Source organism: Schistocerca americana, chromosome 4 (assembly GCF_021461395.2).
Source record: "Schistocerca americana isolate TAMUIC-IGC-003095 chromosome 4, iqSchAmer2.1, whole genome shotgun sequence".
Taxonomy (NCBI): domain Eukaryota; kingdom Metazoa; phylum Arthropoda; class Insecta; order Orthoptera; family Acrididae; genus Schistocerca; species Schistocerca americana.
This window is the reverse complement of record NC_060122.1, coordinates 321,400,266-321,417,254: the sequence shown is the minus strand read 5'-3', so window position 1 is coordinate 321,417,254 and position 16,989 is coordinate 321,400,266. Positions and strand designations below refer to the sequence as shown.

At 40.6% G+C, this 16,989-nt stretch overlaps 1 protein-coding gene across 1 annotated transcript in view; it reads right to left on the bottom strand.

Annotated features, from left to right (window-relative positions):
• Positions 1-7,854: 7,854 nt before the first annotated feature.
• LOC124612403 (cysteine-rich protein 2-binding protein) overlaps positions 7,855-16,989 on the bottom strand; it is a 227,325-nt gene continuing 218,190 nt past the window's right edge. Inside the window, exon 12 of the mRNA XM_047140588.1 lies at positions 7,855-7,871. Within this exon, the coding sequence (XP_046996544.1) occupies positions 7,870-7,871 (2 nt within the window). The 3' untranslated portion in view covers positions 7,855-7,869. The remainder of the gene's footprint in view (positions 7,872-16,989) is intronic.

Sequence of the window (16,989 nt, the reverse complement as noted above, 5' to 3'; positions counted from 1 at the left end):
ATTTATGGCAATATACGAAGTTAATTGGAACCAATCTACACTTTATTTAAGTAGAGAAGCACAGTTTTGTTTTATAGACATTTCACTTGTAGAAATCTGCATGGAACAAAGTAATTCGATGCTGAGGATAAATAGGGCACAGCATAGCAGGACCCTGAGGTAAATCACAAGAGCTGCAAGACTGAATATCTACTGTCATGTCCTGACACAGGATAAAGGGGAGACGGGGGTTTAAAGGTCAGTCCGCAGTTTCCAAGCAGTGAGGAGCAAATGCAGCAACACAAATTCCCACTGAAGGCAGGTTGATGACTTGGATCACCACCAAACACTGTCACAGGGCATCTACAAGACACGTGGATTTTGGGACTTGACAGTATGCTTGCAACACAGATTCGTAGAATTCAGGGATCTGATTAACACTATTTATTTATGCTCAGACTAACTACTACACTGAAGGCTAGTTCTAAGCATTAGATAAAGCAAAGGAGGCAACTGGATGCACAACAGAAGACAGTGTCTGAAGCCATGGGGGTTGGTGCAAACAGAATTAGTGAACACTAGCAGCATGTTATGTTCAAACTTGAGAGCAGCACTCCAAGTGAGGAAAACAGACGCGTTGGAGCTTACCGAGGCTGGCTACTAATGACACGAAGTTGGCACCCCAGTGACTTGACTGAGAACTCTCTCTGAATACAAAAACATCAGGGTTTAAATGAATCATGTCAGCACAGTATTTCTCCCTTCCTATAGTTGACCCACCAATCCACTGGCACTTAACAACCTTTGGCCAATCTGGTGAGTCGTTCTGTACCTCCAGGGCGCCTCTGGCCAACCAAATTTGGATTCCTCCCCTACCCCTACACAGTAGGCAGGGATGCTTCTGGATTTTATATTAACAGACTCCAACTTTGGTATCAACAGAGTTCAGCTGGAAGCTAAACGTCACTGCTACTCCTATTATGGCCAGCAACAACAGTATTTTATGTCATTTGGCCCCACCCTCTGTCCTTCTGTGGGTGGGGGCTGCTATAGTAGCACTCTAACCTGTGTAAGCCCACTAACATTGCAGTTCTCAAGAGCAAGTATCAAGCTTGCTGCCTCTGCTAAGACATGCCTTTTCTTGGCCATCTTCTACAGTGTCACCTTACGACAACCTACAGGCAGTGGATGGAATTACCAGTTAATTCTCTGAAATGAAACTGCTCCTCTGGGCAGTGCACAGAGCATCTGCAATTTGCATGGCTCTAGTGTTACTATTTACCTCCAGTAACCTAAACACTACCACTTTTGCCTGCTCTCTGCACTGTCTCTCTGATTTCCTACTGTGGAGTACCCTTGATGGCTTCAAATAGCCTGAAGCGTAACAACGTACAAGTCATAATGTCATCAATATGTGACATCTCACCCCACATGAGAAATTTGTTGACAATTATTTGGCAACAAATTTGTAATCTGGCTTCTGTTGTAGGTACAACATATTAGCTCTAGAAAGATTACATAAGGGGTGTCCAAAAAGAAATGAGCCGGAGGCAAAATTACAGAAACCAGTACCTGTACGTTAGAAGTATTGATCCTGGCTGTTGAGACACTTGTCCCACTGTGACACAAGGCGGTGAATGGCTGTCTCATAAAATTCCCGGGACTGTGATGTTAACCAGTTCCGCACGTACAGCTGGACATTGTCGTCCGAGGCGAATCGTATGGCCCCTATGTCGATGGTCTTCTTTTACCAAGATGCCCCCCCCCCCTTCTGACTCACTTCCTGCAGCACTGGACAACAGTGAATGCCCAGCATTACTTGGAAGCCTTGACCATCCTTCGCCAAGTGATCAAATCAAATCGACCAGGCAATCTCACCCGTCAGGTCATTCTGCTCCACGACAATACAAAGCCTCATATGGCTAATACAGTCACGGCACTCCTGCAGAAATTAAAATGGGAGGTTCTCGGACACTCTCGATACAGTCAGGATTACGCCATTTTTGGTCCACGTAAAAAGGCTCTGAGGGGGCAAACGATTCACCTCGGACAGCGACGTCCAGCTGTATGTGCAGAACTGTTTAACATCGCAGCCCCAGGAATTTTATGAGACAGCCATTCACCACCTTGTGTCACAGTGGGACAAGTGCCTCGACAGCCAGGGTCAATACCTCTAACATATAGGTACTGTTTGCTGTAATTATGCCTCCGGCTCATTTCTTTTTGAATGCCCCTTATAGATATTCTTGATTAATGACTTCAGTTCTCTTTACATTTTGCACTTTGTAAAGTTCATGTTTCGCTTCACTTTTGCACACATGTAAACATCAGCAAAAAAACACTTTCACGTTTCACTACCCTTATACATACAGATACATACGCATAGAGGCACCATCATAAAACATTGGTTCATTTTTCATGAAAGCATACATTAATAGAGTATAAATTTAAATCATTGGCTATTTAACATTTCCTTTTTTTTTACAGATACAAATACATAACAAAATCAAATTTTTCTATCTTTTGTTTTTACATTACATATACACATCCATATTTATTTGTTTATTTTTCTTCACATCACTTATACATAAACATATTAATACAGCACATTACATATCATCATTACAATAAAAAATTCGAAAGAAAACACACAATTTTACAAACTACTTCTTTAAATTTTACTTATGTGATTCATAATAGTTTTATCTTATGTACTAATGAGTTTTGCAGTGCCTTGCATTGTCTTTGATCTCTACATGGTGATGGAATAGGCAACGCAGCTCTTTCCTCATTGCATTCAAGCATAATGGAGCCTTCATCATGCTCTTCGCTGCTTCCTCTGCTAGACCGAAGAGGCCTTCTACTACATATGCATATCATTTCCGACCCTTCGCAATTGTTTACTATGGTTGTCTTCACACACACTTTGCCACAACAATCATTGCCTATGCCTTTCCACACGTACTTAAAGCAATCTCACATACATCTGCTGTATCTGCACCAACAACATATATATACATAATAACGAATATCACAACTCCTAGGTAAGACCAAAATGAATAATGATACCAACGTATTTCTGAGAAACTATGCCACTCTTGGAAGGCCATTTCCTCTTCAGTTTCATTTTATTACCTGCTACATTAAGGTCATCTAAATGTTGTATTGATGTTCCAATGGCATGTCTAACTGTAGATCAGAAATGTTTCTCTTTTCCTCATTTATAATACAGCAAGTCAATCTCCATATTTATAGGTGACACTATGTCTTCACTCGTCACATTAATTCTTATTATTTGTTTGGACTGCATGAACATCTCAGTTCCATAAAATGTTAGTTTCCCTGTATCTTTGACCAGTTTGCTGTCATTACACAAAATTGTCAAGCCTTCCTCTTTTTTGAAGCAACGAATAACCACTGTCCTGACTCAATGGAGTCCAAATACTATCACTCAGTTCCATGAACTTCTTGGTAAAATGTTTGCGAATTTCCCTTATGGGTTGCAATATCCTTGCTTCACATATTTTGTGAGCATATGTGAACATCAAAACAAACTTCTGTTTACAAATTTTGCAAATGCGATCTATCTCTTTAGACAACAGTTCTTCATTAGTCAGTTTTGCATACTGCTGCTTGGATTCATCAAATAACAAATAATATTTTTTTGGCTGTATGCATATAAATAAACCTTTACTTCCATCAACTTCAGAAGGTAGAGGTAATACTTTGTACAGATTAAACAGTTTGTTTTTTACTGATGGCACATTAGGACATAACTTAGTATATGGTTAGATATAAATGCATCAACATCAATGATGCATAACAACTGGTATGCGCCCTGTTCTGTGAGAGTAATTGGAAACTTCTGGTCTCTAATATCGTCCTGACTTAAATGAAGGTACCTCACTATTTGCACTGGATTGATTATATAAGATTCCAGAGTTCCTTTCTTAGCATTTACTAACTCAGTCTAAATTGATACCAACTGTACAAACTGTTCATTAACACTGGTAATCTCAGCTAAGTGCTGTATCTTTTGATCAATACTATTAGCATATTCAATTCCTTGTTACACGCAAGGCTAACTAATATACGATTGAAACTAATCAGAGTTGCTTTTACTACTGTTACTTGCTCTTTGGTCAACTTAAGCAACCGCCTCAGTTCATTTTCAGTTAAATCAGTCTTTGATTTTAAATAGTTGGCATCCTGTTCACCTCTGTCTGCGATCCCTCAACACGCTCCGTGTCCTGAATGGTACCTCCTCGGGAGCGGACCGAGTGGTCCCCCTCCGCCTCTATCGCGCCTTAGTGCGATCGAAATTGGACTATGGATTTACTCCTCTGCTCGGCCGTCTATTCTTTGTCGTCTCGACTCTATCCATCACCGTGGATTACGTTTAGTGTCTGGAGCTTTTTACACCAGCCCTGTGGAAAGCCTTTATGATGAGACTGCTGAACTTCCGCTGTCCAATCGGCGAGTTGTCCTTCTGAGTCGTTATGCTAGCCATCTGTCTTCCATGCCTGCAAATCCGGCTCATGACATTTTTTTCAACACCTCCTTGGATTTAGGGTACGTAGACCGCCCTTCCTCCCTACTACCACCGGGAGTCCGCTTCCGTCAACTGCTCCATTCTCTTTCCTTCTGCTTTCCTAAAACTTTCTTGACAACTTGGGGTACAGCACCGCCTTGGCTCCGTCCCCGGACCTGCCTGCTCCGTGACCTTTGTCAGTTTCCCAAGGATGGTACCCCTAAACTTGTTTATCGTCGGGTATTTGCTGCTCTATGCGCACAAATGAAGGATGCCACATTTATTTACACTGATGGCTCAAAAACATCGTTAGGTGTTGGGAGTGCCTATATTGTTGGCGACACCCCAAATCGATTTTGCCTTCTCGACCAGTGTTTGGTTTATACTGCGGAGCTTTACGCTGTTCTCCAGGCTGTCCAACACATCCGTTGCCATCAGCGGATACAGTATGTTATCTGCTCAGACTCTCTCAGCTCTCTGCTCAGTCTCCAAGCTCTCTACCCTGTCCACCCTCTGGTCCACCGGATTCAGGACTGCCTCCACTTGCTCCACTTGGGGGGCGTCTCTGTGGCGTTCCTCTGGCTCCCAGGACACGTTGGTATCTATGGAAATGAGGCGGCCGATATAGTGACCAAGGCAGCAGTCTCTCTTCTTCAGCCAGCTATTCGCATGATTCCTTTCGCCGATCTATGGAGTGTTTTATGTCGTCGTGTTGCTTTTTTATGGCACGCACATTCGTCGACACTTCCCAATAATAAACTGCGGGACGTGAAAGCTCTTCCCTGTGCTTGGACCTCTTCCTCCTGAACGCGTCGTCGGGAGGATGTAATTTTAACTAGACTCCGGATAGGGCACTGTCTTTTTAGCCATTGACATTTTTTAAGTGGCGATCCTTTCCCAATCTGTCCCCACTGTTCTCAGCTGTGGACGGTAAGACACCTTTTAATTGAGTGCCCCTATTTTACTCCGTTACCCACCCGTCTACAGCTGCTGCCTGATATATCTTCCATTTTAGCAGATGACACGCGCTCAGCCGATCGCGTTCTCGAGTTTATTAGTGCCAGTGAGATGACATCAGTCATTTGAAGCTCTTTTTGGGGACAACCAACCCCCTTCTATAGTGGTTTTTTAAAGCTTTCCTTCTGTTTTTAGTTTCTCAAATTTTTTGAGTTTTGTTCCCATTGCTGCTGGTTTCCAGTTTGGTTTTTTTTACCTTTTCCTAAGTCACAGACCGAGCGCTAATGACCGTAGCAGTTTTGCGCCCTAAAACCATAACAAAAAAACAAAAAAATCCTGTTCATCTAATGTCCCAAACAATATTTTCTAATTTCACCAACAAAATCTGAGACACCTCCTTTCCTATGTGTTGCATGCCTGGTTAATTGTCTAATTAGACTATGCAAATTGGGTATCTTTTTGACATGACATTCAAAGGATTGCTCTACAGCGATACATTCTTGAGCGCTTGTTCCCAAACTTGGTAACTTATGTTTACAGTATCCACCGATAAATGTGCCAGTCTCTCTGTCTCCTCAGCTTTTCCCTGATGTTCTCCCAGATTAATATAACTGACGGTTTTCGACGTCACACTGTAGATTTGTACCTTGCCAATATTGTCATAATATAAGCCTGGTGATGAAGGAAACTTCTCTATGCTGAAATCTTGAAATTGTCCAAGTGTGTATACTGTGGCAATACAGTCCACCAAGTGCAATAATCCAGTCAGTTTCCTCCTCTGAAATTAAAGAAAGTTCTATTCCAGTAAAACTCCTTTAACCTATTGGGAGGCACCATTAAAAATTTGTCTCTCTTTAAACAAATGACCACATTTGGGTCCTTTGTCCTTACCACAGTGTATGGGCCACACCACTGCATCTCTATCTTACAAGTATTGTCCCTCCCAACACTTTCATCATACAAGACGACTTGATCACCTGTTTTAAAATCTTTAGGATTCTGGTCTCTGTCATAGTACTCTTCGTTCTTCTCCTTATACTGTTTATTATATTGTCTGCCACACTGGTGCATCTGTCTCATTTTCTCTTTTACTTCGAGTACATAGTGTTCATAATTATAAGTAACACCTGCGGGGTCTCTCTGCAATATACTCTGTATGTTACACACTCTACCAAAAAATAACTCATGTGGTATATAATTAGTGGCTCTATTTGGCATGTTATTGTACATGCATAGCACAAATGGAAGCCATTCGTCCCAATTTGATTGAGCCCTGTTGATATAGTGTGTCAAGAATTCTGTTATAGTTCAGCAAGATCTTTCCAATGCTCCGTTCAATTGGGGATGGTAGCAGGAGGTCTGTACCCTACCAATCCCTAACAATCTGCACTCTCTCTTTAGTGTGTCATTCAAAAGTTGCTAATATAGTCACTGCGTATTAGTGAGGGTATTCCAAATTCCAGAAATATTCTTTCCATCAGGACACGGACTATAGTATCTGTGTCCTGCTTTTTTATCGGTTCTGCCACAATGAACTTCGTTAGAGCATCCTGGAATGTTAGTATATATCTACTATTTCTGACCATCATTGTCAGTGGACTGACGATATCAGTATCACACCCATCAACACTCCTTCTGGTGTTGGTGTTATGACCAACAGCATTTTTGTCTTTTTTTAAAGAAAAGCTAGCATATTTTCTGATGTTGTCCTCAATATCCTTTTTTCATACTGGACCATGTTCGGTGTTTCCAAATTTGTTCAAAGTTCTTACGGTTCCTTGACAACCACCTATGGATATTTTGTGGAATTCCTGCAGAATTTCCGCCCTTTTTTTTTTCAGAAGTTATCTCCTACAGTTCGTTTTCCTTGACTACCAGCACTTCCACACTTTCATTTGTTCCTGTGTCAGTATCAGTGGACTGTACTTCCCTTATCCTTGAAAATGCATCAGTTACATAGTTATTTTTACCTTTCTTGTCTATAACTTCATAACTAGGAGGGGTGAATGAAAAGTAATGCCTCCACCTTCGTTAATAGGGTTTGGATGAGAATATTTTAATAAATCAAATACAGACATAATCCTTAGAATGTGATCTTTAATTATCAACACTCACTTTTCCACATAATCACCAGCCAACTGGATACATGCCTGCAGATGATGAACTAGTTTTCTCAAGCAGTCACGAAAGAAGTCAACACACTTTTTCCGCAACCACAGTCTCACGGTTATCTCAACGTCTTCATCAGAAGCATAATGATGTCCCCATATATCGTCTTTCATTATTGGGAACAGATGGAAGTCAGACGATGCTAAATCTGGACTGTATGGAGGATGCCATACAGTGGTCTGTGCGCTTTCATTTCAGGAGTCAGCATCCAGGGTATCCATCGTGCACAGATCTTCTGAAAGCCAAGCAAAGCAATAATGTGACTGACACGTTCTTGTGAAATGCCGATTGTGCTTGCAATTTCTCTCTGAGTGACACAACAATTGTCCTGAATCAATCTGTCAACATTTTGCTTGTGAAACTTGGTGGTTGCTGTCACAGAACATCCAACTCTTTGTTTGTCACGCAGGTCAGATGTTTCCACCTCAACATCTTTAAACTTACTTGCCCAACGACGCACAGTACTCACATCAACACAATCACCATAAACTGCTTTCATTCTATGATGACTCTCCTTTGGGGTGACACCTTCAGCTGTCAAGAATTCAATGACTGCACGTTTCTTAAATCACATTGACCACCCATCTGTGCACGGTTCCATACTTTACATTGTGACAACACAACTGTTCAATGCTACGGCTTCCCACCAACTGGAGCTATAGAGAAGGGGCTACAGAAAAAGCCAGTACCTGTCACATACCAATGCTGCCAACTGTTGAAGAGTTATGAAGGTGGAGGCATTACTTTTCAGTCAACCCTCATATATTCCTCCAATCTCAATCTGAACTTCAATAAGCGTGAGGACAGATCGCTAATATTTCAGACCCAATTCAATGGTTTATGATCGGTACAAATGGTAAACTTAGGACCAAAAACGTATGGTCTGAAATGTTTAACCACCCAAACTACGGCCAGTAACTCTCTCTCAATTGTGCTACAGTTTTGCTCTGCATTGTTCAAAGTTCTGGATGCATATGCTACTGGAAGGTGTTTCCCTAACTCCCTTGGCTAAGAACTGAGCCAATAGCATCTTGGCTTGTGTCCATGGTAATTATAAACTTTTTTTGAAAAATCTGGGTACTATACTATAGGGGGGTTGAGTAGCTTCTCTTTTAGCACTTGGATCACTTCTTTGCAGGGTGCCCCATTCACACTTGACACCCTTTTTTAACAACTCATGTGGTGGCTTTGCCACTTTACTAAAGTGGCTCAGGAAGCGTTAATAGTATCTAAATAACCATACTAAACTTTTTAATGCTTTAGTTGTGCTGGGCTGATGATATTCCGCCACTGATTTTAGTTCATTTGGGTCTGGTTTTAACCCATCTTCGGTTAAGACATGTCTCAGATATGTGACCGTCTTCCTTAAAAAGTCAGATTTATCCATCTGAAACTTTAAATTATGTTGCCTTAGCCTTAGTCTTTTTCATCTAGTAACACCTGTTAGTATCCCTTAGCCAAATCAAGCACCGAAAAATATTTTGCTTTACTCAGTCCATCTTAAATTTCATATATACGTGGAACTGGGAAGACTGTGTTGCAGGTAATGTCATTTAGTTTTCTGTAATCAGCTACCAAACTCCATTTCTTTTTACCAGATGCATCCATCTTTTTTGGAATCATGAGTAACGGGAAATTATAGGTGCTTGATGGAGGTACTGTTATATCATCCAACATCTCATTTATATCCTGTTGTAACATCTCTTTCTGAACTTCTGGTATTCTGTAAGAGTGAGAGCAAATTACTCTTCCCTCTTCTTCAGGAATCAGTTTTATTTGGTGCGAATTGTATCTGTATATGTCAACTTATCCCCTAGCAAATGGAAGATATCATTATAGGCACAACACATCTCTGGTATGGACTGTTTTTCTACGACATTTAATGATCTAACCACGAGTTTCAGGCTGTAAACACAGACAAGGAAAAAAAAATAATCCTGGATTTCCTGGTTAAAATATGCACTTTTTCCCGGGTGAAAATACACTTTTTCCATGTTAAGTGACAGTATACTTTCCCTTGGAACTGTAAAACTTATCAATCCTTTGAATGTTTGACATTTTATACACTGGCGTAGAACTTCTCAGCACTTTAGAAAATGAAACCCAGGCAACAACAAAAAATTGGAAAGATCTTTGATGTGCAGCAATGGCATTTTTTTCTTTTTTTTTTTTTTTTTTAAAGAAAAAGCTTAAAATTTTTATTACCTACTCAATTCCATTAAATGGCATAAGATGCATGTATTATACCTATAGATTTATTTATTCCTATTCAAGAATTCATCTATGATATAAAAGGAGTTGTCAAGGAGATATGATTTCAATTTATTTTTAAAACTATTACTGCTGTCTGTCAGACATTTTATTTCATCTGGTAATTTATCGAAAACTTTTACAGCAGTACAGTTTACCCCTTCTTGGGGCAAAGATAGGTTAAGTAGAGGATAGTGCAAGTCTCTCTTCCTTCTGGTACTATAATCATGAAAGTCACTGTTGATTTTAAACAGGTCTATGTTGTTGAGAACAAATTTTATTACTGAGTAAATGTAGTGTGAGGCTGTTGTAAGAATTCCTAACCTTTTAAACGGATGCCTACACGATGTGTGACTATGAGCCCCCACACATTATTCTAACAACTTTCTTTTGAGCAGTGAATTCTTTTTGTGTAAGTGTTAAGATACCCCAAAATATTATTCTGTATGACATCAGAGAGTGGAAGTATGCGAAGTATGTTGGCTTGCTAATTTCTATATCCTCAAAATTAGCAATTATTCTGATTGCAAAAGTTGCTGAACCTAGTTGCTTTAGGAGAACCAAAATATGAATTTTCCAATTAAGATTCTCATCTATATGAAAACCAAAAAACTTATAATACCCTACCCTGGCTACTGACTTCTGTTGATGTGTTATATTTATTATTGAAGGAACTGAACTCACTAGTAGAAAATTGAATGTACTGCATTTTTTCAAAGTTCAGAGCAAGCCCATTCGCAGAAAACCAATCAATAATTTTTGCAAAGGCACTTATCATTTTCTATTGGAGTTTCTTTTACTAGATTAATAATGATGTTTGTATCATCAGCAAACACTGTCAATTTAGCTTCCTGTTTCTGATAAGAAGGGAGGTCATTCACATACATCAAGAACAGAAGGGGACCCATGACCAAACCCTGTGAAATGCCTAATGTAATTTCACTCCAGTCAGATGAAGTGGGAAATTTCCTTAAATCACTTAAACCATATAAAGGAACTTTTTGCTTCCTGTTCTGTAGATATGACTTAAACCACTCATATGCTGTTCCATTTATACCATAAAATTGTAATTTCTGTAACACAATGTCATGGTTCACATAATCAAAGGCTTTGGGTAAGTCACAGAAAATTCCTATTGGTGACATTTTACTATTTAAAGACTCTATTTTGTTGGTGTCGATGGCCTTTTGATATCTGAATCTGCCCCTGTAGATGAACAGTGGAGTGCATACGCTAGCAGACTGCGTGGCTGTGCTTCAGAAGTCTTGGGAAAGCCTCAGAAGAAGCACCAGGACTGGTTTGACGACTCAGATCCAGGGATCAGAAAGCTAATTAATGATTTCAGAATCTCTCTTCGCACCCCTGATGATAACAAGTGTAGAGCAGCGCATTACAATCTGAAAGTGAAGGTACGTGCTCTCAAAGACAGTTGGTGGGCAAATAAAGCAAATGAAATACAGTTATATGCCGACACACACCAAACGGGCAGATTCTTTGAGTCCCTGAAAACTATCTTTGGTCCAAGAGTTGGGAAGATAGCACCAGTCTATAACAAAGATAAAAGTTGTCGGCTGACGCAACAGAGTGACATCCTGTCTCAGTGGGCGGAACATTTTAATGACGTTCTTAATCCTGACCATCAGACAACTGATATTCCATACATAGAAGCACTTGAAGACCTGCCAATTGAGGAACAACTTGCGGATGCCCCTTCCTACGATGAATTCATTTCAGCACTGGCTAAGCTGAAAAATGACAAAACAGCAGGATTAGATAACTTGCCATCAGAGCTATATAAATATAGGGGGGGGGGGGGGGCAGGCAGGCAAACATCAAGAAACCATTGTTTGCTCTGATCTTAAGGATTTGGGAGTATGAAATGATTCCACAAGACTGGAAAGATGCTTGTATTTCCAAGATCTATAAAGGCAAGGGTGACATATCAGACTGCAGCTCCCACAGGGGCATTTCTCTTCTCTCAGCAGCGGGAAAAGTCCTTGCCCACATAATTAACACCCGGTGAACACACTTTGCAGAAAAACTGCTATCAGAGACCCAGTGTGGCTTTCGCCCAAACAGAGGCACAGTGGATGCCATATTTGTTGTCAAACAAATGCAAGAGAAAAGCTTAGAGCAACATCGGCCTTTGTTCATGTGCTTTGTAGACCTGGAAAAACCTTTTGATCGTGTCCCACGGGAAGCTCTCTGGATCATACTAAAGAAAACTGGGTGCCCTGACAAAATTGTCAGTTTGATTCGGCAGTTTCATGAAAACATGATGGCAAAAATCCGCCATGAGGACAAGCTCTCAGAACAGTTTCCCGTGACATGTGGTGTAAAACAAGGCTGTGTTCTGGCTCCCACACTCTTCTCACTTTACTTCGCAGTTGTTATGAGAGACGCGACCAAAGTCTGTAGTAATCAAATTAGTCTCGACACAAGGACAGACAAAAGTGTCTTCAACATCTCTCGCCTCAGAACAAAAAGTCGCGTAACCAAACTATCCATCTTAGAGATTCTCTACGCAGATGATGTATGCATGATGGCTAATTCTTGCGAAACTCTTCAGACTTACATAAATCTGCTAAATGTCTCCTGCTGAAGATTTGGCTTAGCCATTAGCATCACTAAGACGCAAGTTCTCAAACAGCCACTTAGAGGTCTTAATGCAGATGACTCCAGTATTGAGATAAATAACAAACCCTTGCAAAATGTGTCAAAATTCAAATACCTGGGAAGCCAAATTAGAAGTGACAACAGCCTGACAACAGAAATCGCAGCGCGTATAGCCAGCGCAGCCTCAGCCTTCGGTAAGCTTAATGACCGAGTATGGAAATCACATGATCTCAAACTACAAACAAAAATTGCAGTCTACAAAGCAGTAGTATTATCCACCTTATTCTATGCCTCAGAAACCTGGTGCTGTTACAAAGCTGACATTAAGAAGCTAGATAAATTTCATCTTCGATGTCTGAGATCAATTCTGCGCATCAAATGGGAAGACCGTGTCCCAAACATGGAGATTTTGCGCCGCGTGAAACTGGCTGGTATTGAAGCTTTAATAATGAAACATCAACTGAGATGGAGTGGTCACATAGCACGCATGGATGACAGTAGGCTACCTAAAGCGGTGTTCTACTCGCAGCTCTCGTGCGGGAAGAGAAGGAAAGGTGGTCAACACGTACAATATAAAGACACCATTAAACGGCACCTTGCAGCCTGTGGCATTCCAAGCAACCGTTGGGAGGAGCTAGCATTGCGCCGATCGGAGTGGCGATCAACTGTACATAAGAGCATCGAACAATTCGAGCAAAAGCGTCTAATGAACCTGGATGATAAAAGAGAGCTCCGAAAATCTCAGCTCAAGCCTGTCTACACGTATACTTACAACTCTGCTAGTCAACTTCACTGTGCTTCATGCAACAGGATATTCAAAGTGAAATTCGGATTCGCGAGCCACATTCGAGCCTACCACAACAAGGACAGAGAAGACTGACGGAGTCGCTGTTGCCGGACACGGCGAGGAGGACATCATCATCATGTTGGCAGTGAAATTGTATATTGCTGTCTCAGTGGAATAACATTTTCGAAATCCAAACTGTGATTTACTAAGTATCCAATTACTGTTGAGATGGCTAACCACTCCTGAGTACATTACTTTCTCAACAATTTTTGAAAACACTGTTAGCAAGGATACTGGACAGTGATTATTGACGTCTGTGGTGTCCCTTTTTTTTGTAGAGGGGCTTGGCAATGGCATATTTTAACCTGTCTAGGAAAATACCTCGAGTTAGTGATGCATTACAGATATAACTCAGAACATCAGCTGTAACTGCTCCACATTGTTTTAAAATATTGTCAGAGATGTCATCTACTCCAGCAGAACATTTATTTTTTGAAGATTTAATGATTTTCCTTACTTCACAAGACATTGTTAGATGAAAATTAATCTGGCTAGGATTTCTCAAAACTGACTCTTCCATGTACTGCTTGGCTTTTTCTCTTCACCTACGCTTAAGAAACAGTTGTTAAATACGTTAGCTACTTGTGTGCTGTTGGTTAAGTTGGTCTCATTCTCTTTAATAGTAATATTATCTACCCCAGTGGTTACTTTTCCTGTCTCTCTTCTAGCAGCACTCTATACTGATTTTATTTTATTGCCCGAGTTGTTAATTTCATTTCTAATATATATATTTTTTTACTTTCTGACAACTGTTCTCAATATGTTGCAATAATTTTTATAGCGTAAAATTAATTCTGGGTCTTTAGTAAGTCTTGCTGCCTTATAAAATTTTCTTTTACTTTCTGAAGACACTTTAATACCTGTAGTAATTTAAGGTTGCTTTGAAAATTGTTTGTGTGTCAGTAAAATATAAAATAATGACATATACGGCTGGTCTCCTGGGCTCGAAATTCTTCTGGTCCTCAAAGTGTCAAGTTATAAACAAGAGCCAAACTGTGTGATTTATGAAATTCATCGCACATTCCCACAAGGAACTTAATTCATCTTGCATAAAATGAAATTTACTTTGAAAGTGACGCTTTTCAAACCACCACTTGCAATATTTTCCCAAGACCTGTTAGGAATAGATTCGTTTCAGCAGTTGCCAGAGACTGCTAGAAAACTGGTGTTGGGCCTGCACAGCTACGATGGCGTAAAGAAGCCTGTTCATAGGTATAAAATGTTAAGAAACATTACATAACACCATAAAAGAAACAGGAAATCAAAGACTACTCCAAGAGTATCAGAATTTCGTAAACCATACTAAAACGCACAATTCAATTTGAAGTGCACATTTGTATGTCCAGATTCACAATGAAGTAGGCCACAATTGATATTAATTTTTCAGTGTAATTTTCGGGACATCAATTTTCTTGGAGTACCTGTACTGTACTGTAGTACACTGAAGCACCAAAGAAACTGGTACAGGAATGCATATTCAAATGCACAGATATGCAAACAGGCAGAATATGGTGCTGCGGTCAGCAACTCCTATATAAGACAACAAGAGTCTGACAGAGTTGCTAGGTCAGTTACTGCTGCTACAATGGCAGGTTCTCAATATTTAAGTGAGTTTGAACGTGGTGTTGTAGTCAGCGCATGAACAATGGGACACAGCATCTCCAAGGTAGCGATGAAGTGGGGATTTTCATGAGTGTACTGTGAATATCAGAAATCTGCTAAAACACAAATCTCCAACATCACTGTGGCCAGGAAAAGATTCTGCAAGAATGGTACCAATGACGACTGAAGAGAATCGTTCAACGTGACAGAAGGGCATCCCTTCCACAAATTGCTGCAGATTTCAATGCTGGGCATCAACTAGTGTCAGTGTGTGAACCATTCAACGAAACATCATTTACCGATGATGTTTTAAGCCGAAGGCCCACTCACGTAGCCTTGATGACTGCACAACATATAGCTTTACACCTTGCCTGGGCCCATCAAGACTGAGATTGGACTGTCGATGGCTGGAAACATGTTGCCTGGTTCGACAAGCCTAGTTTCCAATTGTATCGAGTGGATGGACGTGGACGTGTATGGGTATGGAAACAACCTCGTGAATCCATGGATCCTGCATCTCATCAGGGGACTGTTCACGCTGGTGGTGGCTCTGTAATGGTGTGGAGCACATGCAGTTGGAGTGATATGGGACCCCTGCTACATCTAGATACAACTCCAACAGGTGGTATACACATAAACCTTTTGTCTGATCACCTGCATCCATTCATGTCCACTGTGCATTCCGACGGATTTGGGCAATTCCACCAGGAGAATGCGACAACCCGTACAACCAGACAGCCCTGCAGGATTCATGGTGTCAATTCCCTACAGCACAACTTCAGACATTAGTCAAGTCCCTGCCACATCATGTTGCAGTACTTCTGTGTGCTCGCAGGGGTCCAATGTGGCAAGGCAGTTAATGCTGACAGCCAAAAATGTGGAAATAAAATAAAATCAGAAAGCAAACTAATAATTTATTTTAGCATTTGGTAATTATGTGAATTTATTTTAATTCACTTGATAGCTCCCAGCAACAGAAATCCATTTTGTGTTTGTTTGATGTGGATGCTCTAAATGAAGAGGAAACGGCAACATTATGAAACATAAACAAGGTGCATAGGGAGACTCGTTTTTTACTTTCACAGTGACTTTGAATACCTTTCCCAATTCAGCATAAGGAAACTGTAATTTTATGCTTTTCTTTCTTCTTATTTTTCACAAAATTCCCTGCATTCTCAGTACACTCTCTAGCCATGTGCCCTGCCCTATGACATGTGAAACAAACAAGTGGCTTCGCTTTCTTATAGAGACCTCTATGTCCCAATCAATTGCAACTTCTGCACCTGACATCCTTGGAGCTTCAGGCTTTCGACAATTCTGAGATGATTCAACTATGCGAATTCTTTTCTCAAGTCGGCAGTCTCATGATAAATGCCCTGATTTGCCACAGATTTCACACTTAACATTACTTCTGCAATCCTTAGATGTGTGCTCTGTATGTTTACATGAGAAACACTTAAGGATTACCTTCCCCGTCTTGCCATGATGACATTTGTCACCAAATCCTTTTACCTTGGTGGACGTAATTGCCGACTCTTCAGTCATAGCTACCTCAACAGCCTCAGGGAGAGTTATGTTTTTCCCTCTTGTGCACACAATTGTCTGTATGTGCTCATCATAGATGCCTTGAATGAATACGGCTCTATTTAAGTTTCCTACTAATGATACAGATGCTGCCAGTTCTGATGCTGGCATTGCACCATGGGCAAATTCACAAAACTGATGTTGAAGTGTATGTACATTACTGGCCCAATCTGCAATCAATTCCCCCTTTGACTGCCTACTAGAAAACATATTACAAGCATAGAACTCTAAAGAACACTTACATGTGTAATTTTCCAACAAAATATTTCTAACTTCTTCCCAGGTGGAAGATAATTCACGCACGAGCATTTACTTCGTGCAGGACACTGAAGGCGATTTTTATCAATATTGGATGATCAGCTTCACATACAAATTCAAAAGCTATGTCCACATTTTAATCGTTTGACTGCTGGAGGCGCACCATCTGCTTGGTGTGCTGCATCCCATAGTGTAA